This window comes from Ursus arctos, unplaced genomic scaffold, assembly GCF_023065955.2.
Source record: "Ursus arctos isolate Adak ecotype North America unplaced genomic scaffold, UrsArc2.0 scaffold_8, whole genome shotgun sequence".
NCBI lineage: Eukaryota > Metazoa > Chordata > Mammalia > Carnivora > Ursidae > Ursus > Ursus arctos.
The window spans coordinates 8,089,503-8,115,368 of record NW_026623100.1 but is presented as its reverse complement, the minus strand read 5'-3'; the positions used below and the strand labels follow the sequence as shown (position 1 = coordinate 8,115,368).

The following is a 25,866-nucleotide window of genomic DNA, read 5'->3' as shown; positions in this document are numbered from 1 at the left end:
TGGCGGGGGGACACGCAGCCCCTCCCGGAGACAAGGGTCTCTCCGCCTCCGTGCCTTTGCGGCCAGGTCCAGGTCACTTCTGCTCCCTTTATTGTTAGTGCGAGATGGGGCGTTTCCTCACCCTCGGCACCTCACCGGGGACGTCCCGGGCCGTCTCATCCCTACTCTGGCCTTTTCCGCGAGCGCCCCGCCGGCGAGCCGCCGCCTCCCGGCCGCGGTCCGCGATGCCCGCCGGCCGGCCATTGTTCGGGCCCCACCCCTGCTGAATATTCACGCCGCGCGGGCGGCTCGCCCCGCGCCCTCCCCAGCGGGGCTCGGGCTGGGAGTGCGTTTCCGCTCGTTTTTCCTGCCGGGGAAGGAGAGGGGGAGCTGTTTTCTCTCTCCTCAGAATATATTTTCGGTGTCCCGTTTCTCCTCCTCCCTCGCCGCCGCCGCCCCCTCCCTCCCCGCCTCCCTCCCCGCCTCCGCCCCCGCCTCCCGGGTTATCTTTGTCTCGCTGCCTCGCGCTCACTCGCTCAACTCTCGGCGGCGCCGCGGCCCCACGCTCCGGGCCCGTCCTCCAGGCGCGCGGCGCGGGGCGCGGGCGCCGGGGCCTGAGGCGGCGGGCGACGCCCGGGGGCCTGACGGCCGCCCCGCGCCATGGTGTGAGCGCCGCCGCCGCCGCCCCGCGCACGCTCCGTCCGCCCTCCGCGCGCGGCCCGGGCCGGCCGAGAGCCGAGACCAGCCCGCCGCCGCCGCCGCCGCCGCCCCCGGCCTCGCGAGGCGGAGTCCCGGCCGCCCGCTCCCGTGCGAGGAGGCGCCGTCGGCGGCCTGGCCTGTGACGGAAATAAATAGAGAAACATATTTATTGGTACTATTTTGTTTGGTGGCAAAAAGGGAAAATGGCGAACGACTCCCCTGCAAAAAGTCTAGTGGACATCGACCTCTCCTCCCTGCGGGTGAGTGGCCACGACGGGCCCCACGGCGGGCGCGCCGGGAGCGGGGAGCCGGGGCCGCGCCCCGGCCCGCCGGGCGCTCGGGCGCTCGGGCGCCGCCGCGGGCAGAGCCTCGGGCGCGGCGGCCCCTTTGTCTGTCTGCGTCGGCATGTACCGGGCGGCGGGGCGCGACCCTCCGCCGACGCCCCCACCCCGCCGCGCCCCGCGCGCCCCGCGCGCCCCGGGCGCGGCCCTCGGACGCTGGGGGACCGCGCGGGGCGAAGCCCGCCCGGTTTGCAATCGCCCTTTCTCTCCAACTGCTCCGCTTTATTTATTCATTGTTGTGCTGCTTTTAAATTCTAACCCCTCCCCTCTTCTCTAGGATCCTGCTGGGATTTTTGAGCTGGTGGAAGTGGTTGGAAATGGCACCTATGGACAAGTCTATAAGGTCGGTGTGAGGCGCCGTCTTTGTTTCCCGTGGCACGTTGAAACTTCTTGTTGGGGGACGAGGACATGGGTGATAAACACGCTGCTGAGTGGAGACCACGCCACTTGGCCAAAGTTGGGTTTTGCCTTGCAGTCCCTCTGTTTTTAAACAGGGGTTTATATTCAGGCTAGCCTTAAAAGACCTCACTCATTTCCTGGCTTTGAGATAAGGAAATAAGCTACGCTCTTAGGCATGCACTTTTCTTCAGTAAAATGGGAAAACATTTTTTCATAAGGCAATCTTAATTCTTTCGTTTTCCCCAGTTCCGGCCCTCTGAGTTTATGTGTGTGAATTAAAATTCAGTATAGGCAGACCTGGCCTATGATTATCCTAAACCATTGCCTTGGCCTTCTTGAAAATTGTCATCGTGTTGCCTCGTTTTAATGTTTGCCAAGTGCTCAAGGTGAGGAGTTTGGTGTTACCTGGGACTGCTTCTTAACTCTATCATACATGCTGCTGATGGATGCATACGTATTTTGGGGAAGCAGGGAGGGGTGTGTGTTTGGGCACCAGGAGCAGCAAGAATTACAGCATGAGGATTATAAAATCTGAATTCCAGGAATAACCTGTTTGACAGGTGTGTAATTGAAACAGAGATGAGGGAGAGTGAGGAGTCAAGAGGATGCCCAGATTTCACACCCACCCCAGGCCTGTCTCTCTCTCTCTTTTTTTTTTTAACACCCGCCCCCCAACGGTAAATGAAACTCACAAATCTGGAGACTATGAGTCTGCTCTGAGTAGCTGACACCTGATGTGACTAACAGTAGTGCTGTTCATTTTATTCAGAGCACATTCTAGAGCTTCTGAAAGAGCCGTAGGTAGGTAATGGAGGCTTAGGCCTTGAAGATCTGAAACAGAATGTTAAATTTCCCCTGTCCTGATTTACTTATTGCTAAATGTTTTCTAAAAGTAATCTGCACTGGGGGTGTTTTCTGGCTGTTAGAGTGGATACAGGGGCTAGAAAAAAATATCTTAAGAAGCAGGGCTTTGTGGTTCACCATGAAGAATTGTCATTGTCTCATTAAAAATGGAGGGAGGGGATTGGAAGCTGACTGTAGACATTTTCTTAGGCCAAATTAAGTGTGGATCCTATTGTCTCTTTTATGCCGTATGAATAAGGTTCATCTATCCCTTGAATGCCTCGCCCCGGCCCCAACTTCCCCTGGCCTGGGCTGTGTACCGCGGGCCGTGTACCGGCCTGTGGTCTGAACTTGAGTCAGTATTCTTAGGTGATCTCAAGTGAATTAGCATGTGTTTTGTTGGTTAACTGTTGGGGCTGGGGCCAGATTTTTGAATTTGAAAGGAAGCCCTGTTAACTCAGCCTGCTGGGCTCAACTGAATTTGGAAGCCTTTGGAAAATTTTGGAGAAGATTGTGTTGCAACTCAGTGAGTGGCCTGGTAACTGGCTCTAAGACATTCTCCGCAGCCCCGGTGTTTGTTTAAGCCCCAGTCGGTTTTTTTCTAACCCAGTTTTTCTGGCCAAATCTAAGTGGTGAGTGTACTCTTCCAAGTGAGTTAGCCAAAGCTTATTTTGACCTGGTTACACAGTAGTTGGATTGTTTGTATCTTCCTCGGTCAGCATGGATGGATGTGAAGAGTAGTGAAGTGAACTAGAAGTCAACAGTCCATTTTTAAACCCATTAAAAAAAAAGGATGAAACCTGAATGTGTATTATGTGGCTTTAAGAGGTGGGAGTTCTTTATGGTAACAGTTTAGGCAGGTTCATTGTTAAATTTTTCCCCCTCTTCTTTTCCTTTGGTTCCATCCCCTCCTTCCCCCAAGCTTTTGAAATAGATTTGCTGAGCGGTGCAGTTGGGAAGCATTTGGGATACTGGCGGTGACACAGCTCTCTGACTACAAAGTCTGTACAGTTGAGAAGAAATTCTCAAATTATGCAAACCTAACAAATTAAGAAATCTGCAAAAGTGGCATACAAGCACAAAATAGTGCCTAAGATTTTGCTCACCAGCAGTTCTATTTTATTCTGGAAGATTTCAAACGTACACAAGGAGAGAGAGTAGTTCACCCCATTTAACAGTTAGTCAGCACATGACTGATCTGGTTTCATCTATAGTCTTTCTCCGTTAGTATTTTAAGGTTAAAGCCTAGATAACATTTCACCCATAAATACCTAAGTGTGTATCGTTTTTGTTTTTCAGATAATCACAATGCCATTCTGACACCTAAAAAGTTAATTCCATAGAATTAAATATTCAGTCTTAAGGTTTTCCTGATTTTTCATAGATGTTTTCTTACATCACAATATTTATGGATACTGGGAAGTTCAGTCTTGGTAGATGGTAGAAATAGGAGAAGCTGTTAACATCTTCATTTGCATCTCCTTTTCAATGTCTAATTTCTAGAATGATTTATATTATGCAGAGGAGTTTATTTGGGATTTGTTGGCATGATTTGCATGTGGTGCTTTTGGGATTAGATTATTAATACTAGCATTTATTTATTATTAAACATCTAGTGTGAATAGCATCTGAGTTGGGAAAATATTTGTGATAAGTTGTTTATAGAGAAGCTTTTTTTCTTAACATAACTTCAGGTAAAATACTTTTAAGCTGAACAACCTGTAGCCCTAATTTGTTTCATTGCTAGATCTTCTATTTTCTGTTTTTTCTATGAGCTTTTTATTTTTTAGTGATTGTGGTTTCTTATTTTGAGAAGGCTGTATTTATGTGAGGCGAATGAGTAAAAACAGGGAGTTTTCTGGGTTTTGCTGTGTTTTATGAAAGTGGCTTTTTTGGGGGGTGGTTTATAATTTTCTCTATCTGTGACAAAATTGGTAAATAGTTTGGGTGTAGTTGAACAGCATATAACTATCTTTAAAGAAAAGAGTTGAAACACAGAGTAGAGTATGTTCTATTTAGAGAAATGCATTTTTTTTTTTTTTTAAGATTTTATTTATTTGGCAGAGATAGAGACAGCCAGCGAGAGAGGGAACACAAGCAGGGGGAGTGGGGGAGGAAGAAGCAGGCTCATAGCGGAGGAGCCTGATGTGGGGCTCGATCCCATAACGCCGGGATCACGCCCTGAGCTGAAGGCAGACGCTTAACCGCTGTGCCACCCAGGCGCCCCTAGAGAAATGTATTTTTTGCATTAGGTTTCTAAGGGATCACTGGGAAGGATACTCACAAATTAAAATTTGAGAAAAATACTGTGAATTTCAGTTTACAAGGTTTCATTCAGAATACCATCTATTTATAACAAAGTGTTTATCTTGTGCATGTTAAGTAAATCTAGTGAATATTAATTATTTTCATCAAAGGGGGCCAGTGACTGAAAAACAAAACCAGAAAAAATAAGGTTTTTGTGTTATATTGGGTTTTGTTATTTTTAATATTTTTTTTACCATTTTTGTTTTTCCTTGGGGTTATGATTACCCTGCTATTTTGTATTTTGTGAGCATACAATGACTAGTGTTCCAAATGTCCTGACTAGGAGAAGGAAAATCCTACATCTGGAAAGGTACTGCAGGTAGTAAGAGGGGAAGTTAGGGAGTTTAGAATCCAGCAGGTACAATGTCTGGGGTTAGGGCTTGCTCACAGGAAGGATGGCAAGCTTTTTGGAGGATTGAGCATCTTGACCCTGTCTGACCCTTTCTTTGGAGGAAAGGTAGGCTGTAAACCTTGGAAGATGAGGAGGAGAGTATTCTGGGCCCAAAGATGGTAAGCAGAAGCAACAGTGAGAGTTTGCTGCTGTTTAGGGCATGGTGCTAAGGCTGTCCCCCTCATTTACTGAAGAAAGGGGAGGGGTGTGGTGACAGAAGGACCAAGTGTGACCTCTTTGGGAATGACAGGAGGTTTAGGGAGTAGTGGGCATCTGAGGAGAGGTTATTTGCTCATGGGTTAAGGAGGGATGTCATTCTATGAGTATTGAGGGGTCATTGAAAATTTTGTTGGGTTTGGAGACCGCTGGGAGTAAGAAACCTGATCAGATGATGTTTGGGGAAGGAGCAGGTAAGATGGTTGGCCTAGGACAATGGTCCAGAAGAGAGGAGGTAAAGGCTGGGGCAGGGCAGTAGCAGTGGCAGTAGAGAGGAAGAGTGTTGGGCTAGATTCTTGGACATTCTTCCTTGCTGAGGTCAACCTGCTAAATTCAGTCATTCTCTGCAAGCTTTGGTGTGGCCCTTTAAATGGGTACACTGTTTGTGCACTGGATTAGGAGGAGCCTTGGGAACTGTGAAAATGCTAAAATTACTTTCGATTGCTCAGCAGTAAAGTTCTATATAAATTGTATGTCTTTTAAAAATAGTCTAACATTTTTGATCAAACACTTAAACTTTTGTGAGGGGCCTCTCTAAATGTTATCCCTTAAGTGTAGCATCTCTTTTTCGTGACTGTAGGTAAAGACATCCAGTGGGGCAAAATGAATTTTGAGGAACTTAATGTTTTCATTACGAGGAGGCTTGAATTGCCACTGAGTGGCATGTACAGACTTGTTCTAAGACGTAGGGCTCTTTCATGCTAGAAGAATTCTGGACTTGGGTAAGGTGGGAGGAAGCCAATCCCATTGAACACTTATTGGTGTGTAGCTCTCCTAAAAGATATCAGCCCCAAATTTCCAAAACTTTTCAGTTAAATAAAATCACAAAATAAAAGCGTAACAGAAAATCCAACCACCAGATAAAATCCTACTCATGGTGGTTTTAAAATTTCTTATTGCTTGAAACTTTCTAATAAATAAATGTTCATTTGCATAGCTGCAAACTTGTAGTTTTGCCTTTTTTTCTTAGCCAGTTTTGGGTATATGTATATTCCTACATATTGAGATAATCCAAAAGTATTATCTGGGGGCACTTCTGGTGCACTGTGTGTGTTTGTGGATTTTGTGGACTGATACTAGCAGGGCAAAGACTTTGAAGTAATACATCCTACTTTTGAAATAATGCATCCCTGAACAGGTGTGTTACTAAGCCAAGGAATAATCATCTGAGGAGTTTCATTCCCAGGGAACTAAAAATACTATAAACTGAAGATGGATGCTTTGACATGAATTTCATCCATGGTTTTTTATTTTGTTTCTTTGCTTTATTAGTAAATACTTGGTCATCTGGTCACGAACAGCTGCTTAAGCCAAGAGATTGTCTACTCTGAGGGCATCAGATGTTTTCCATCTCTTGAGCTGTTTTAAGTTTATGATGCCTGTGCTTCCTATCATTAGTATCAGTGCTTTCATTTTTCTATATCCCATCATTTTAAAAAATTGGTAGACAGCAATAGAATATTTAAATAACTGCACAGGTGTACTGCTTTCAGACCCAGTTTGTCCAGACACTGGAGCACAGCTGTTGACCAGAGGGCAGCCTTAATATGTGATAACCTGGAAGGCTCACTCCCCATCTTATATATGGGTCTGTTATGGACATTCTACACAAGTGCAGACCCCATGACAGTTGACTATATTTGAGGCAAGGGCTTATTCCACAGTAAGTTCTTAAAATCAAACAGTACTTAGAATTTCTGATAATTTTAAGGGTTGAAACAATTTTATGTCACCGTCTTACCTTGTGAAATCAGTGCTTTAAAAACTTTCACAGATAGTGATCGCAGATCATCTGATTAACTACTTGCAAGTAATTGCTTTGAATAGTTACTACAAGCAGATTTTTCGTGAATTCAAGTTGGTTTCTTACAATACTAGAGTGAATTGCCAGTGTTAAAGTATTAAAATATATTTAATATTTAATTTGGGACCAATTTATGATCAGGATGGAGATTTCCAAGTGCTTATTTAGCTTTTGGAAGATTTGGTTGGCAGTTTATTTTGCTCTCATAACATGATAACACCAGAGTTGAGTCAACATAAATATTTTGGACATATGGAGAGATGGCTAGGAGAAGAACAGAGAAGGCCAGGTGATGTATTGCCAGTGGCCAGTGTGGCAGTCATATGCTCTTATGTTTTATTGTACTATACGACTGTTCACTGGACAGAATATGATATTCTGTTAGGAGGCTGGTTCAGTAATAAAAGTCTGCTGGCATTATTCAGAAGAGAAGTGATGTGGGAGGCCCTGAGTTGGGAGGCAGTGTTTTCTATGAGAGTTTCAGAAGAAAGGACAGATAAGTTTTATGACTTTTGGAAACCCTGACATCTGTGTGGCATTATGAGGAGCTCAGAACTAAGTTGGGGAGACAAGATGCAGGACGATTAACCATTCAGGGTTGGTTTCATGCCACTTCCGGTTCTCACTGTGCTCTTACCCAAGTGGGCCCTTGGCACTGTTCTGCATGTTGGGTATATACATACAGTGGTGAACAAAACAGGCAGTTTGCTTAGATTCTTGGACATTCTTCCTTGCTGAGGTCAACCTGCTAAGGAACTCAGGAAGGACAGGGGATGGACATAAAATGCCAAGCATGTAATATCCACTGTAAATCCAGTAATGTCTCTTGTCTCCCCAGGGCCTCTGCCCAGCATGCTTGCATTTAGACATAGCACATGCACTAGCACGTGAACTGGCTCAGACTTCAAGTGCGCTTTTTCAGCCTCTGAGGGTTTCTTTGTCCTGTAAAATTCAGTACAAAGAAATGACTAGAAAAGTGAAAGAAGAAAGTAGACACACAAAATACCAGCCTGTCTTTTTATTATTAGAATGAAAAACTGTAATGTTATGTTGTTAAATCGCTATAAAAGTTTTTACAGTTTTTCTCAGTTTCTGAAATGGTCTCCTTGTGTACCCTAGTCAGCATACCACACTTTGAGGAGCACTGAACTGGCAGGATTGATTCTGTGCTCAGGGCTCTTCATAAGCCTTTGGGTTGATATGTTGCATCAGCAAGCTGGAGAATTGGGGCCATTGTCCAAGCCTAGCAGGTGTTCTCCCATCCTGGAGAAGTAGGGAGCCCAGAGCACATGCTGCCCACAGCTTGGTGCTTAATTTGCCTTTGAGCCCTGGGGCATTGTAACTATCTCAGATAGGGCCTGATGCTGACAGTTGTCCTATTAAATTTAAATAATGGAAAAAAACCCCACACTTTTGCATTATGACTTAAAAAGTTTCTTTACATTTTATGATAAATAGGGCTTTAAGAACATATCAAAGTTATGAATGCATATGGTTGTAGCCAAATGATACTGAAATTCTCCTATTAGACCTTGGAGTTTTCCTATTCGCAGGAGGGCATCTATTTTCAGTTTTTAGTTGCCATCGCTGAAATTTACTTCCGTATTTTTAAATTCTGTGCTCATGTGGCTATTTGTTGATTTATCAGTTTTATGCGTTTGTTGACTTCTTGTAATAGTAGTTACAGTTGTTGAACTACAGTTTTTGAACTTCTGCAGTAGTTGAAGATTAGCTCTTAAACTCACCTCCTCCCTTAAATGAGTACATATATCATGATTTTGGGTTAAGATGATAATTGTTTATATTATCGTGACTGTGTAAATACCATTTATCTCTGAACCACACAGTCTAATATGATTATATTTCCTTTTTTAAACATCCCTTCCCCCTTACATTGACATACTTTTTCATTTGCTTAGTTTTCTGTATACCTGTGATTACTTTCTCTCCCAAATGCCCTGAAAAGTACCTAAAACGCCCAGCAAAGTTAAGCCTTTAGCAACAGTTTTTCCAAATGCTTAAATACGTGAGAGGATTTTTTTTTGTTTTAGATAACCTATTGATTCCACTTTTTTTTTCTCCCAAGAGGTACCTCAGAGCTGGCCAGGTATGGTTGCCCCTTAGACCTGGTACATAACTGTTCCCTTGGATCATTTCTGTTTCCTGGATACGATAGTCTTCTTTTTGGATTTGCTACGTTATTTACTGAAGCACATCCTGTAGTAGCTTTGTAAGAAAGGGTGCATGGCATGTAAAGGTTCGAAGTCCTTTGGATGGCTGAAAATGTCTTTGTTTTTCTTTTGCAATGGATTTTTATGTAATTTGGTAGAAAATATTCTAGGTTAAACACCTATTTTTCCCTTGGAATTTTAAGACATTGCTCTTTTGTTTGAGTATGATCTGTTTTAAACTTCTTTAGAGAAGCTTTTAGCATTTTCTATTTATTCCTGGTGTTCTTAGATTTTATCTAAGATTTATCTTAGATTTTTATCTTAGATTTTATCCCCTTTATCTCTTTATTCTTTATTTACCTTACAGTCATTTTCATGGGAATTAACCCTCCTGACTTGTGATCAGTCCAGCGGGTTAGAAGTTAACTAGTTATTGTATCTTTGATTTTAAACTTGTCTTTGATTTTAAACCTACATGAGTATCCTATCCTTCATCGTCATTCACTGTTCTGAGTACTTAATTCTTTTATCTGGAGATGTCCTTTTTTTTCCTGGGGAATATTTTTGTTCTCCCCTCCAACTTTTCTGTTTTCTCTTTCCAGAAGTTCTCTTAGTCACCTCTTCAATTTATTTTCTTATCTTCTCCTTTGCTTTTTTTTGGAGGTGGGGGTTCTTTTTGCCCTATTATTATGAGATGTCTTTGGCTTACAGATTTCAATATTTCTATTGGGCTTTTAACTTCATATTTTTAATTTATATGAACAGCCCTCCTTCATACCTTTTTTTGGTTTTTAAAAACCGCATGTAATCTCTTGTGGATATATGTCATCTATCTGAGGGTATTGAGTGTAGGTTTTTTTGTTAGGTGTTTTTTGTTGTTTTCTTGTGCTTCTGGATTTTTTCCTGCTTTTTCCAGATTTTATTTTTCCTGTTTGGTCTCTGTTAAATGCTAAAGATTTTCATTAAGTGACCGGAGATTCATGACTCTGCTCATAATTAAGAGTAAGGCAGTAGAAGTGAATCGGAGGCTCAGTATGTATGGGCAGGTGGCGTTGACTGGTGGTACTTCAGTGTAGGGAGGGCAGGTGGGGATCAGTATGTTCTCATGGATGGGGAACCCCACTACTTACTACCTGTAGGTTTTTTCTTTGGGGTCAGTTTCTCCAAGAAGAACACTCAGAGGCCTTCCTTCCCAGGGCCTATCTATCTGTTTATTGGAGTTCTGAGGTTCAGGGTGGAGGAATGAGGCTGGAGGTCCTGCAGTCTAATATCTTAACTTTTCAAGCCTGTGGCCAGCACTATGTCTCATGTCCTCTCATCTGGAGCATTTGTCCTTCAGTTCTTCAGAGACTAAACCTCTGGTTTCGTATGGGGATGGTATGATGTGAAATAGTCACTAGACTGGGAGATCGAGAAAGAGGTTCTGGGGCATTCAGTCACTAAAAACCAGTGCTCTGGATTTTAGCCATATACTTTATACTTCGTGGTATCAATTGCTTGCAAATGATGATCTTCTCAGAGTTCTGTGGGGCGTATTGCCTCACTTGGTGTCCTGAAGCAGGCACTTAGGTTGCAACATTTTCCTCTTTACTAAGTGAATTACCTCTCCTTCCAGTTTTAGCTGTCTAAACCTGATAGAAGTGATTTCTGCTGTCATCTCTTCCCCTTTATCTCTTTATTCTTTATTTACCTTATAGTCATTTTCATGGGAATTAACCCTTGTGACTTGTGATCAGTCCAGCGGATTAGGTTAACTAGTTATTGTATCTTTGATTTTAAACTTACCTTTGATTTTAAACCTACATTTTACTCAGGTATTTGCTCCTTTTCGTCCAGAACAACAACAGCAGCAACAACAATATGGAGAACGGTGCCTTAGTGCATGACCTCTGGACTGATACTTAATTTGGAAGATGCCAGCCCAGGGAGATGATGAGGAGGAGGGAAAGTGAGGCAAGGTGCAGAGCAGTGCACTGTTATCACGAGGCTTGCTTCCTGCTGCTGCTTTGAATAAGCCTTGAAGAGAGAGAGGAGTTTGTTCAATGGGTTTGTTGAGTTTTTTTTTTTTTTTGACAGCTTTCTTGAGGTACATTTTAATGTATCATGAAATTCACCCATTTCAAGCTTACATTTCAGTGATTTTTAGTAAGTTTGCCTAGTGGTGCAACCATTACCACAGGTCAGTATTAGGACATTTTCATATCCTAGCCAGATCCCTCATACGCACTTACAGTTAATCCCTATTCCAGCCCAGAGCCCCAGACAACCATTTATCTATTTGCTGCCTCTATAAATTTGCCTTTTTTGAGCATTTCATATAAATGGAATCATACAGTGCATAGTCTCTGGCATCTGTTTACTTTTTTTTACTTTGCATAATGCTTTTGAGGTTCATCCACACTGCTAAGTATGGTTTTTGTTTCTTTTTATTGCTGAATAGTTTTCCATTGTATGGATAATGCTGTGTTTTGTTTATCTGTTTACCAGTTGATGGACATTGTTGGGGCTTCTAGTTTCTGGCTGTTTGAGTAATGCATTCAGTAGGTGTTTTGGCCTGGCACTCTGGACTTGTTCAGAAGAGCTATGCAATGGGATTGCACCTGGGAGCCTTATGTAGAATGGGATGGGATTTACCTGCCTTGTCTTCTCATTTCTCAGCAGTACAGCCAAACACCTCCTATGATCCTGTGTGTCTGTCTGCTTCCCTGGAAGCCTGTACCTTTCCCACTCTCATTATTAGTCATCCCTGGGTTTAAGTCATTTCTTTAAACATGAGTACAGTTTCTTATCTCTGTAAAGACAAACTGTTCACTATCAGTGAGGTCATTGGTAACAAGAAGCAGGCTAAACCAGTTTTTCCTTCCTCACTATTTTTTGGGGGGATTCCAGTGTGCAATTGCCAGCCCACTTGCCATGTGATGTTCATGACAGGAGTGTTCTTTTATCCTGGGCAGAAGCTATTGACTCACCATGATTTAAAAAACAAAACAAAACAGGATCTATTATCTTTGGCCAGAGGATGTGTACCAAGTTAAATATAAGTGATTTGTTATGTTATATGGGGGAATATGAGTAATCATGTGATTTGCTTCAAGTGTACCTTTTAGAGTATTTTTCTCATCTTTCTAAATATTTTTATGATATCTTTTATTAGGGATTTATGCATTAAAATAAAATTAATTAGGGGTACCTGGGTGGCTCAGCCACTTAAGTGGCTGCCTTTGGCTCAGGTCATGATCCCAGGGTCCTGGGATGAAGTCCCACATCAGGCTCCCTACTCAGTGGGAAGTCTGCTTCTGTCTCTCCCTAAGCTCATGCTCTCTCTGTCTCTGTCTTGCTCTCAAATAAATAAATAAATAAAATCTTAAAAAAAAGTTTAAAATAAAATTAATTAAATTTAATAATGTATACTTTTTGGAAATTCTTGTGCTTAAAGCTTTCATTCTTACCTGCTTATGATAGCAACAGAATACTGTTGACTACCAGACCCTTCCCCCCACTCCCATCAGGTTTTCTGAGACTCTGTCTGTGTAACTGCTGTGTAGTTTTATGATTATTCTGCTTTGAGATCTCAGGTCAAAGACTGAATATTACCTGAGTTAGGGCTGTACATCCCAGGGACATACAATTTATTTTTAGGGATCCCAGGTTAGGCATGCCTGAGGTTGAGGATGTACATTCAGGTGACGCACAATTCATTGGATGTATTCGTTCACCTGCTAGGGCATGCCTTAATTCCAGAGTCTTTCCTCTTTGAACTTCGCATATTAGAACATTTCTCTTCTCTCTGTGTACATCAGTCTTTCATCCATTCTTGTTGCTCCTTCCCTTAATTCACAGGGAAACCTTGTGCATGTTTACTTTTTACCCTTCAGTGATTTGAGGGCTCAGTATCTGTTTTGTGTTTCATTGCCTGTAGATAATTTAGAGCCTGCTCTGCGAGGCATGATTCCTTTCAATCATTTATTACTCAGATACTTAATGCGTACAGGGTATGTGCCAGGCACCATGCGGGGCTTGCTCACTGGTGACAATGAACAAGGAGAGCAGTTAGTCAGCTTATGTTCTTGTGGTGCACATAGCAAGCAAGCAGTTTTAAGAAGATGATATTGCAGATGGGGAAGAGCAGGGCCTATGGGAGTGTATAGCTAAGCTGGATCTGCTAAAGTAGATATGGTTATATATACAATGAAGCTTTATGATTTAAATTCAGATTCTCTGGGTCAGGCATAGATGGGTGAGGAGCAAAGAAACAGTGGGCTTGTTTTGCTGTGGAGCTGATGACTCATCATCTTGGTTAATAGAACTTTGAATAAAGATTGGAAGGGGTGTGTTCCATTGATTATGGTAATTGCTGGCCCCTTTTAGTTTGCCTTGAGCCATCTGCCTCTTGGGAGGCCTTGCATCCTACATCTGCTGCTGTTTTTGGTTTTCATCACTGTTTTGCATCTCCTGTATCAGTTAGGGGTTATCAGCTATCTATTTAGTACCCTTAACATCCCGCATAAGAGAGGTAGGGTGGAGAAGGAGCTTTCATCGGACCTCTCAGAGTATCCTGTGAGCAGCATCTGGAATAATATCTGGACTATTTGGTGAATGGATGGCCCAGAGTAGGCCACATTGTGCCCTACACTATACACATGGGAGAGACTACTTTATTCAGCTGCTGGTCCCCTTGATCTTAGGGCTGCAAGCAAATTCTGGAAAATAGGAACAATGATGTGCAGCTTTGTGATATTCAAATAGTTTTAAGCAAGTTTCTGGAGTTCAGGTTATACAAAGAAATGATTTAAAAGGTGAAGTTTTGCATTTCTTTTCAGGTGTTATGTATTTGCTTTTTGATAATAAAAGATAATTTACTTTTCCAGAGCCTCCTGAATAAAATGATTTTGTGGGCTTTTTTTGAAAATAATTTAACATCAAGTGAAATATTTCTAACCTTTCCCTAATCATACTAGAAAAAAGGACTTTTTAATTACTGATGCTAACTGTCAAGGTGTGAAATTCTTTTTATTTTCTTCAAGCAAGTCCTCTGTCAGTCATCAACCCCAAGATTGAATTAGACATTTTATTAGTTTCCTATTCAGTTAGCTGAAAATATATATTCCCTTTTTTACTTACTATATGAAAAATGTGATTTAAAATCCTAAATATTTATGTAATTTTTTCCCCCTGAACTTTAATTTTATTCTCTGTTTCATTTCTTTCTGGCTCTCAGTACTGAGGACTTGGTCTCATTGGTAGCTTGTCTTTTTCACTTTTTGCTGTTTTCTTTTGGAGTAATTGAGTGTTTTTATGATTCCATTTTCTGGTTTATTAGCTATAACTTCTATTTGGCTGCTTTAAGTTTATAGTACACACTTGTCACCTATCACAGTTTACCTTCAAGTGAGGTACTTTATGTATAATGTATGAACATTAGAGTAGTATCACTTTCATTCTCCTTCCTGGCATTATAGTATTTTTTGTTACACATTTTATTTCTATATATAAGTCTTAAAATATGTTGGTGTTATTTTTGTTTAAACAGTCAGCTATCTTTTAAAAAGATATAAAGAGTAAGAATAAAACCCTTATACTTGTACCCATGTGTTTAGCATTTCTAGTACTCTACATTCCTTCTGTAGATCCATATTTCTCTCTGGTACCATTTTCCTCCTGTGTGGAGAACTTTATTTTTTTATTTTTATTTATTTTATTTTTTTGTCGTACAGGTCTTTTGGTGAATTCTTTCAGGTTTGTACGTCTGAAAACTTTTTTTGAGCCTTCATTTTTGGAAGATATTTTTGCTCTATATAGGATTCTAGGTTGCTGGTTTGGATTTTTGTTTTGTTTTGTTTTGTTTTTGTCTTTCTTTCAGTATTTTTGAGATCTTACTCCACAGTCTTCTTACTTGCATTGTATCTATTGAGAAATCTGCTGTCCCTGTTATGTTCCTGTGTGTGTGTGTTTGTGTCTGTGTGTCATTTTTTTCTGATTTTTAAGATTTTCCCTTTACCCCTGGTTTTGAGCAGTTTGATTGTGATGTGTTTTGGTGTACTTTCTTCACATTTCTTGTGGCTGTGGTTTGTGAATATCTTGGTTTGGAGGTTTCATCAAATTTTGAAAATCCTCGGCTAGTATTTCTTCAGTTTTGTTTTGTTTTGTTTACCATCTCCCTTCTCTCTTCTTAGGCTTGGGAACTCCCATTACATGTTTACAAATCCACTTGAAGTTGTTTCACAGCTCACTGATGTATTTTCTTTTTTCCTTTTTGGGCTTCATTTTGGCTAGTTTCTTCTGCTGTGCTGTTAAGTTTTCTTCTTTGATTCTGCCATTAACCCCATCTAGTGTATTTTTCATCTCAGATATTGTATTTTTCATCTTGAGAAGATTTGGGTCTTTAAAAAATATTTTCTAGGTCTCAACTTTTCAAACATATACCTCTTTTAATGTCCTTTTCTGTAATTCTAATATCTGTGTCAGTATTGAATTAGTTTCAGTAGATTTTTCTCATTTTGGATATGTGTTTCTGCCTGGTGATCTTTGAGTGGATGCCGGACATTATAAATTTTACTTTTTTGGGTGCTGGTATTTTTGTATTCCTATAAAGTATCCTTGAGCTCTTGTCTGGGGGTGCATTTAACTTGTATGGAAATAATTTGGTCCTCTTGTGTCTTTTATGATTTTTGTTGAGGAGCTCTGGAGCAGTGGTCAGTCTAGCTCTAATTATGCCCCGCTGCTTAGGCAAAACCTTTCTGATAATCTGCTTAATTCCCCATGATATATGAGTTTTTCCATTTGTTTGGTGGGACAGGTACTTTTCCCATCGCTGGGCGAGCACCTGCATTGTTCCCTTCTAATCCTTTTGGATAGTTTTTTTTTTTTTTTTTTTCCCTCCCAGCCTTGGATAGTTTTCTTAAGATCAGCTTGAGTTGATCATAACTTGGCTGAATATGTTGGGATCCCTCTGTAGAGCTTGGGAGTTCTCTCTCTCTCTCTCTCTCTTTTTTGTGTGAATCTCATCTCTGGTACCCTCACCTGGAACTCTAGGTATCTTAGTCTACCTAGACTCTATGCTCGTTCTCAACTAAGGGAGTCTGCTGGGCTCTGCTTGGGTTTCCTCTTCTTGTGCCATGCCCTAAAACTTTATAAAAGGAGTAAGGCCAGGCAGTCCTATGGCTCACTTCATTTGTTTCCTATCAGGGATCACTATCCTTCATTGCTTCATGTCTAGTCTCTTGAAAACCAAAATGTTCATGAATTTTGTATGGGTTTGTTTTGGTTGTTTTCAATAGAAAGGTAATTCCATCCCCTGTTAACTCCATCTTGGCCAGAAGTGGAAGTCCAGTGGTAGGTCTAGTCTGTCTTTCTATTCACTATTCATTCATTATGAGACATAAGCAACATGGCAAACCGTGGAAACAACTCTTCTCCCTTTTCTGATAGGTGTAGTGGGACGTAGGAGGGGAACAACATTGAACATTGGATTTTATTTTATTTACTTTTTTTTTTAAAAGGTTTTATTTATTTATTTGACAGAGAGAGAGACAGTCAGCTAGAGAGGGAACACAAGCAGGGGGAGTGGGAGAGGAAGAAGCAGGATCCCAGCAGAGCAGGCAGCCTGACTCGGGGCTCGATCCCAGGACCCTGGGATCACGCCCTGAGCCAAAGGCAGATGCTTAACTACTGAGCCACCCAGGCGCCCCTGAACATTGGATTTTAAAAACAACAGTAAAAAAAAAACTTTGAGATACAGTTCACATACCATTTAATCCACCCATTTAAAGTGTACAATTCAGTAGCTTTTAGCATATTCACAGAGTTGTGCAGTCATAGCCACATTTTAAACACCTTCATCGCTGTAAAAAGAAACCCATTACCACAGCCCTCCTATGACTACCTCACTTCCCTAACACCATAGGGTATTACCACTAATTATTTTCTGTCTTTATGGATTTAGTTATTCTAGACATGTTACATAAATGGAAAGAAAACAGTATGTGTTTTGTGACTGGCTTAATTCACTTACCATGTTTTCAAGGTTCATCCGTGTTGTATGCATTGGTACTTCATTTCTTTTTATTGCAGAGTAGTATTCCATTGTATGGATATACCACATTTTATCTCTTAATCAGTTGGTAGGCATGTGGATTGTTTTTAGTTTTAGGCTTTTAGGAATAATGCTGCTATATGAACATTTTTATACAAGTTTCTGTGTAGACTGTTTTTATTTCTCTTGGGATATATATCTGGGAGTGGAATTACTTGGTCCTGTGAACTCTAACCTTTAGAGGACCTGCTGGACTATTTACCAAAGCAGCTGTAATATTTTACATTCCCACCAACAGTGCATGAAGGTTTCAGTGTCTTCACTGTCTTTCCAGTACTTGTAATTATCTGTGTTTTTGTTTGTAGCCATCCTAGTGATCTCTCATTTTGGTGGTTTTAATGTGATTTCTCTGACGACTAAGAATAGTCAGGATCTTTTCATGTGCTTGTTCACCATGTGAATTTCTTTTTTGGAAAAATGGTTATTCAGATCCTTTACACATTTTAAAATTGTGTTGTTATTTTAATATTTGAGTTTTAAGAGTTGTTTTTTTTTTTTTAATGTATTCTGAATACAAATCCTTTGCCAGATATATGGCTTGCAGAATTTCTCTCCCATTCTTTGGATTGACTTTTTCTTTTCTTGATGTTCTCCTTTGAAGCACAGTAGTTTTAATTTTGAGTAACTCCAGTTTGTCTATTTATTTTGTTGCTGGTGCTTTTGGTATCATATCTAAGAAACCACTGCTTAAGCCAAGGTTATGAAGATTTACTTCTGTGTTTTCTTTTAAGCTTTATAGTTTTAGCTCTCATATTTTAGTTCTTTCATCTGTTTTGAATTGATTGTTGTACGTGATCAGAAGCGGGGATGCAATTTCATTCATTAGCATGTGAATATCCAGTTATCCCAGCATCATTTGTTGAAAGGACTATTCTTTTTCCTTTTTTTTTTTTTTTTTTTGTACACTTGTTGAAAACCAGTTGACCTTGAATTGGAGGGTTTCTGAACTCTTTGAAATTTCTGGACTTTTAATTCTATTCTGTTGATCTCTTTGTTATACTATACTAGTTACCATACTGTCTTGATTATTGTAGCTTTGTAGTAATTTTTGAAATTGGGAAGTCAGTCCTCCAGCTTTGTTCTTCAAAAGTACTTATTGATTTTGCTATTCTTTTTACTAATGACGACCCTCAGCACATACTTGGAAGGAGGAAGCTTTTTTCGTGATTGCCAAACATTTTGTGAATTGGAACTTATTCCTCTCATGATTGAAAGCTTTAATATTTTGCAGGCTAGTATCTGTTCATACATATGTCTATTATCATACAGATAGTAGGATTCCCTACTCTGAAGCACATATTTGTGAGAGAGCATCTAGAGATACTCCTGAATCCTTTTACTCCTGCAAATGCATTAAGGAATAATCTGATAATGATTCTTCCAGAATCTTGATGACCCTATAAATAAAATACCATACGCACAAAAGAGGAAAAAAGAAAAAATCTAAGGAACTAAGCCAATATATTTTAGATATAAAATAAATCTATCTAGATTATTTTATCATTTCTTATAAAAATTTCACTGTAAAAAGTTTACTCCAGAATATGTACAAGTTTTATACCTGGGTAGCATACCTGTTATTATCAGGAAAGTATAGGGAAATAATGTTTCTTAAGGAAGATCAAGACTCTGTCCCTGAACCACTAAGAAGTAGTAGTTTGCCTTGAACTTCAGTGATTGATAAATCGGAAATTTCTGTAAAACCAAAATCTTCATTATGCTTAAAATATTTCATCTAAGAGGAAAAATGTGCTTTGCTAACCAGATATTCCAGTAGGACAACATTGAAAGTTTCCTAATCTCCCAAATGAAAAAGTTCCTAATCTTCCATCACCCTGACCCACCAAAAGTAGCAAATACCCAAGGAGCTTTCCATTTCAGTTGTAGTCCTGAAACTCAACTGATCTTGTGATAAGAGCAAGTTGTTCACTATATTTGTTTAAGAACCTCCCTCATACAATACAGATAACTCTCAAATCCAAGCCAGAGCATTGCTTCATGAAACAGTGGGGACTTTAGGCACTTCGGAAATCTGATGGTGCTGTATAAATGCTGAATTATCAAATCTTGTCAGGTATAATTTAACATTAATTATTATTACACTCTCAAAACATGGTTTTCATTTAACTTTTTCAACTGCTTGTTTATAAATAATTAGCAAAAGAGGAACTACCCAGAACATAGATTTCATCCAGGCAACCTGTTCGGACTAAATTACAAGGAAGGAAGATTTTGCTAAAATATACCTCCTCTTCTTGTGTTGAAACCTTTGTTGAGAAATGATCTTTAACTCTGAGAAAATTATGCCATCTCTATGTAACATATTTATACTTAAGAAACATAATTATCTTTCATTTCAAAAGAGGTTCTTGGAAGAAAGCAGCAAGAAAGCCCCTCTCCCCTAAAAAGTATAAGAAATATGTTCTACAACTATCTTATATAACTAATCATAAGGGCTTGTCTTTGCTTTTGTTAGCAGACTGTGGAAAAACCATCCTTCTGTGAAGTTCAAGACTGATATCAACGAAGCCTTAATAAAAATGGGAATTAAAACTCCTTTTCAGATCATTTGCAGAATTCATTTGAACATTCTGATAATTACTTCCATGTGTGCTCATTGACTGTGAGGGCTGAGGGGAGACGTGAAGTTATCTGGTCCAAACTTTGGTAAAAGAATAGATCTAAGATTTATTCTAAAGAGGCTGTAGAGGTCACACAGCCATCAGTCACAGAAATGGGACTAAAACCTAATTTCTCCTTGTTAAAAATAAATTCAAAACATTGTTTGCCACCTAACATTTCTTCCACGAAATTCTCAATAAGTTTTCATTTTTCAGAGAATGTGGTAAAAATATGAGGCCATACGAACTATAAGAACAGATGTATGTGAACTCCATACCTGTATCTGCTTGAGCTGCCGTAGCAAAATACCACAGATTGGGTGGTCTAAACAGTAGAAATTTATTTTTCACTGTTTTAGTGGCTAGAAGTCTAAGATCAAGGTGTCCATAGGTTTGGTTTCACCTGAGGCCTATCTCCTAGGTTTGCAGGTGGCTGCCATCTTGCTATGTCATCACATGGTCTCTCCTCTGTGCGTGTGCATCCCTGGTGTCTCTTTGTGTCCAAATTTCCTCCTCTTATAAGGCTACCAGTTGACTCTTAATAGCTTCATTTTAACCTTATCATCTCTTGATAGGTCTGGGTCTCCAAATACAGTTGCATTCTGAGGTATGGGGGGGGGGGCGTGGGTTAGGGCTTCCACATACAAATTTTGGGGATGGGGTGGGGCAATGACACAATTCAACTCATAACATACCATAATGTGTTTTTTTTCACAGTAAAGACACAAAATAAATGTGACATAAAGTAGTAATATTTTTTTAACTAGTAAATTAAGACTTTCATTTTTTTAAAAACTAAAATTGGATGTGGCCTCAGATATACATATAGCATATTTATTCAACACAGAAGTACTACAGACTCTATTCTAGATGATGAAGGTACAGATTAGCAAAAAAAGACAGTCTGTGTTTTCATGGAGTTTAAGAAGACAAAAAAATATATCAGGTGGTGATAAATGAATGCCTTTTTCAGTTGGCCTTTGCTGGGTAACAAACCGGCCCCCAAACATAATGGCCTAAAACAACCATCATTTTATTTGCTTGTGACTCTATGGGTCAGCAGTTAGGACTGGGGCCAGGCTCTTCGTGGTATTCTTTGGCTGGTCTCTCCTAGGGCCCCTCAGGCAGCTGCAGTCACCTGTCAGCTCACTGGGAGCTGCGCAGGGAAGACGGGGACTGGCAAACGTTTTAAGCACCCTGTTGTTTTCTTTGATCACTGTTTTCTCGGTCATGTCTCTGTTATGTCTCTTCCTTCCATTCTTCAATAAGGAATATTAAAAAGGTTTTGCATATTGTGCAAGATGCCGTTTTGGGGGCTTGAGATGGAGATATAATGCTGACCTTTTAAAATATATTTTTTCTTATTATTTTTTAAAGATTTTAAGTAATCTCTACACCCATCATGGCGCTCGAACTTACAACCCTGAGATCAAGAGTCGCATGCTCTACCTACTGAGCCAGCCAGTCACCCCTCAAATATCTTTATTTTACAAAAAAGTCTCATTGCCATTAATTGCAGTGTTATCACATGTCCTGTTTTACATTAGGAGTTAGGATTTTTCATCCATTTACTTGGATAGGATGACAATAGCAAAATGATAAGTAAGTCAAAGTTTGCTTTGATTTTAAGGTGCTCAGATGCCTCAATTCCTGTGTGGCAGTGCTAGACCTGCTTTTCTTAGCTCAACAGGAAATAGAGTAGGGCTTGGACCAGAGGAAGTCATGCATACCCAGCTTGCAGTTTGTGGGCTTCTCATTGGTGGTTAGGGGAGAGTAAGTGAGGTTTATTTCCTTCCCAAAAATGTTGACTGTGAAGAGGAAATGAGATCTGTCTACAGGTAAACGAACCAGATTGTATCTGCCGCTTATGTGTCAGAAGATAGAATTTGAAGATGAGTTCTAGTTCTTAGGATGAATAAAAGAAACAGTGGTAATGACTCTGAGGTTAAGGCTCTTGTATGTTAACTCTTAATTTTTTTATGTGTAGGGAAAAGAAAAAACTATTGGCATGAACTATCGGTTACTTCCAAAATTCATAGCTTTCTCTTATTAGAGGAAAAGTTGGCATAGGCTCCATTATGGGGTCATTTTTTTGTTTTAGTCAGTTGGACGTATGGGAACGGAGTATCTGGGGTATAGGCAGTGCACAGGCCTTTTGTTTGAGAGTTGAGGGTGTTTCCACAGTGATTTTGGTGGGTTTAGAAAAGAACCAAGATGTGCTAAGCTCAGTGAGGACTCATCTAGCCTTTGGTAATGTTGTTAAATAAATTCATGAAAATGGAGAGGTGAAGACTCAGAATAGAAAAAATGCTGACCTGGGAGGCTGAACTGATTTGTGGGAGATTTGGAACCCACATGGTATAATTGAGTAAGTGAAGAGAGGGGACACATTGACAGTGTGTTAAAAAAAATAAGTTATCTCAGGTTCTGACTCAGATCTTTTACACGCATTTCCTCATTTTTATCTTTATTTTATGTCTGCATAGAGAGGTTAAGTAATTTGCGTAGTCACAAAGCTAGTAAACAGTGGAGAAACCAGATTTTAAGGCCTTTTAAGTCTTGACTGGTAAGTCTAGCACTGACCCATTTGCCAGACTGTTTCCCAGGTTATTGACAGGTTGAGTTGATGGGCAGGATGTTTCTAGGCAGAGAGAAGGTAGGAGAGTTGGGAGCCCTGGGTGACAATGGGAAGAGGGAAGGAGGAGTTAGGGTGGGGTTAAGCAGCAAAGGAGGACAGATGTTGCCAGCTCTGAAGTTTTCCTTTTCCCCCCCTCGTTTTTCTGTGCCTGGTTCAGTGCCTCTCAGACTTGCATGGTCACTTGAGTTGGCTGGGGAGCTTGTTAAAGTACAGGTTGCGATGCACCAGATCTGGGATGGGGCCTGAGATTATACATTTCTAATATGCTCCCAGATGGTGCTAAGGTAATTTCGCACTTTGAACGCAAAGGAGTTAGGCAAAAAAAATTAGAGCGGGAAGTATTGGTAGTTAGCAGCTGATTTAGACATTTCATTGGAACAAAGTTGTAAGAGTGGCTTATTTGGACTAGGATTATGTCTCATCTGTATGCTGTATCTGTCTTGTGTATCTGTGTGTTTAGAACTGGTGATTTTGTGAATGGACCATAACTTGAAGTTGGGATTGTAGGCTCCCTGAGAATCATAGGATGTTTATGTCAGGAAGGCTGTTAGCGATTATGTAGCCTGACCTCTTAGGTTACAGATGAATAGTGAGGGACTTCTGGCCTCGTTAGGACTAGGGTCACAGAGGTCTGGGGTCTCCTCTGCCCTCACTCTCAAGTACTTTCTTTCTGGGTGGAAGGCAGTTCAATGAAGTGCTACTCCTCCCACCCTGTTTGGTGACTAGTGACTTGACAAAAGTCAAAATAAGAAACTGGTTATGATTCTCATATTCCATTTGTTTGTAGTGCATTTCCTGGCACAAAAGTAAGTGTCTCAGAGAGTGAATGAGTGAATGAATAGAGGAATGAGCCCAGGTTTCTGGGTGAGGCGGTCTCAGAGTGGGTCAGAGGCTGAGGGTGGTATTTGGGCCGTGGCAGTAGGTTTCTAGTGAAAATAGATGACGCCACTGTGGTGTTGTGGAGAAGCTTGCAGACCCAAACAGAGGCAGGCCTTTCAGACGACAGCTGTGTTTTGAGTCAAGAGAAGAAAAATGGGCAGGTGTAAATATAATCAAGTGGATAACTTGGGAAGACTTTGAGGCATGTTGTTTGGTTCGTGATTACATGCTCTCTTGTGTCTGGGAAAACAGTCAGTAGAAAGTGTCATTGTTGGAATAGGAAATTCAAAAGCCTGATTGTGAAAATAAGGAAGTTCTAAAAGGGGGACTGGTGGATGGAAGGGCGGAAGAACTTGAAGATTTAAAGTACTGCTGAGAAGCAAGAAAAAATCTGTCTGGGCAGAGATGTGTTTGTCACAGTGTGTATCTTCAGTGTGTCTCTTGGTGAGGGGGATGGTGGGTGAGGTCCGTGGATTTTCTTGGTGAAGGCTTAGAATCAGACTGAGTTCTGAAAAGAACTTCAGAGAGCCTCTAATTCAACCTCAAGGACACAGAGAGGTGGAGGGAGCAAATGGCTTAAGATATTTATCAGCTATATAGTAAACTGCCAAATGGACTTTGCATTTTTCCCTGAAATGACTTGTTGATAGCTCTGGCTTTCTTTCATCTTAGTCATTTTTTAAAAATACACTTTTACTGCGTGCCTGTTACGTGTTGGCAATGTAATAAATATTTTTCTTTTTATCATTTTTCTTTGGTTTTTAGCTTGTGCTTTCTGAAAATTCAGATGTTTAGGCTGGTTAATTCGGTAATCTTTTGCTTCTGTTTTCTTGATGTAGGAATACTTACTACATTTGTCTGTCCTAGGCTTCAGTTTGGGAAGCAAAGTTTTTGCTGAAACTGGTTTTGGCAGAATTGGTGTTTTGGAGTTTGTTGTGTCAGTTGCATCAGGCTGTTCTTTGGAGAATATTATTAATACTCAATTTTTCTATGTGTCGCATTAATAAAAACCACATTTTATAATTTGTCCTTTAAAAGACCTGTATTCTAGCTGAATTGCCATTAGCACTACTCCTAGAACTTTACCAGCATGAATTCAGATCTCAAAAAAGTACAGAAGTAACATTCCCATTTTACAAATATGCCTTTACAATTTAATTTCCACTGTAGAACATGTCAATAGGCTCTGAGGTTAAAAAAAGAGAGAGTAAAACCTAGAAATTGTCAATATTTCATGGGAGACATTGATATAAAGGTAATCCCCTAAAATAGCCTGGAGAATTCGAAATCCACTTCTGAATGGCTTTCAAGAGGTGTATTGTTTTCCTCTGGACCAGTGTAAAAAAGCTATTTTGAGAGAGAAGACGGCCCAGACTTTGTGAACTTAGGGGGTGGCTGATGGGTTGGGAAGAGAGGCCCCCATTTGTGTGGGAAATGTATTTGAGTAGTGTGTTAAGGATAGGGGTGGTGTGTTGCTTTTTATTTTTTTGTGGTAATTCCTATGGAATACAAGAGTTTTTCTAAAGCTGTAGTAATGCTTTCCTTCAGTTCCGTAGCAGATGTCTGGCAGGCAGAGTTCCTCTCTCATCTTCTCCTCTTCCCTTAACCAGTAAAAGTCAGCAAGACGGTAGGCTGGCTCACTTTCGGCTGATAGCAGCTTCTCAGGCTAATTTTATTTGGTAACTCCTGCTGTACTGGCTAAACAGAAGTCCTTCTGAGCACCTTCTTGTGGCCTTGAAGCTCCTGACTCTGGTTCATCATAGAGAAGCAGATAGTAACAGTGAGAAATCTGAAGCCATAGGTAGGAGGTTCTCCACCCTTATGTACCTTGGAATCACTGGGGAGATTGTAAGGCTCACCTAAACTAGTGAGTCCTAGCCTTGCCTGCATATTGCAGTCATTTGGGGAGCTGAAAAAAAATAACTGTGCTGAAACCCCAGAGACTCAGAATTGATTGTCTTGGGGGTGTCACCTGCATGGTGGGAGTTTAAAAAGCTCTGTAGGTTGTTCTAACGTGCATTTATACTTATAAACTGCTTGGTCAATGCTTGTCTGAAATTGGTAAGTTTCTGCCCTGTAGCTCTGCTGGGGTTTGAATTTGGAAGTCCTTTGCATCTTTTCTTCTTACTTTTGCTCCTTCTACGTTCATTTTTTTTTTTTTTTAGATTTATTTATTTATTTCAGAGAGAGAGAGAAAGTGTAAGGGCACGAGCAGGGGGAAGGACACAGAGAGAGCACCTTAAAGCAGACTCCCCACTGAGTGCAGAGCCCTACATGGAGCTCTGTCCCCTGACCCATGAGATCATGACCTGAGCAGAAACCAAGTGTTGGTCACCCAACTGACGGTGACCCCCTTCTACCTTCATTTATATTAACTCAGTTTTGGAGGACACAGATTCAGTTGATTGTGGAAATTTGCTCTTTAGCTAGTTTTGTATTTGAGATAAAGATATAAATCAGAGTCTGCTTGCTGTGTTTTTTTCTTC

The 25,866-nt window shown here is 40.5% G+C and overlaps 1 protein-coding gene across 50 annotated transcripts in view; it reads left to right on the top strand.

Moving 5' to 3' along the window:
- The first annotated feature begins 690 nt into the window (after positions 1 to 690).
- The window catches only part of MAP4K4 (mitogen-activated protein kinase kinase kinase kinase 4), a 188,889-nt gene continuing 163,713 nt past the window's right edge, over positions 691 to 25,866 (top strand). For 19 of the 50 annotated variants that reach the window (XM_057309059.1, XM_057309070.1, XM_044378876.3 and 16 more), the window contains exons 1-2: positions 693 to 938; positions 1,297 to 1,362. In XM_057309059.1, coding sequence (XP_057165042.1) covers positions 882 to 938; positions 1,297 to 1,362 — 123 coding nt within the window. In that variant the 5' untranslated portion in view covers positions 693 to 881. Of the gene's footprint in view, positions 939 to 1,296; positions 1,363 to 25,866 lie in introns of all 50 variants that reach the window. The other 31 variants (XM_057309073.1, XM_057309071.1, XM_048222818.2 and 28 more) reach the window with 4 other exon arrangements.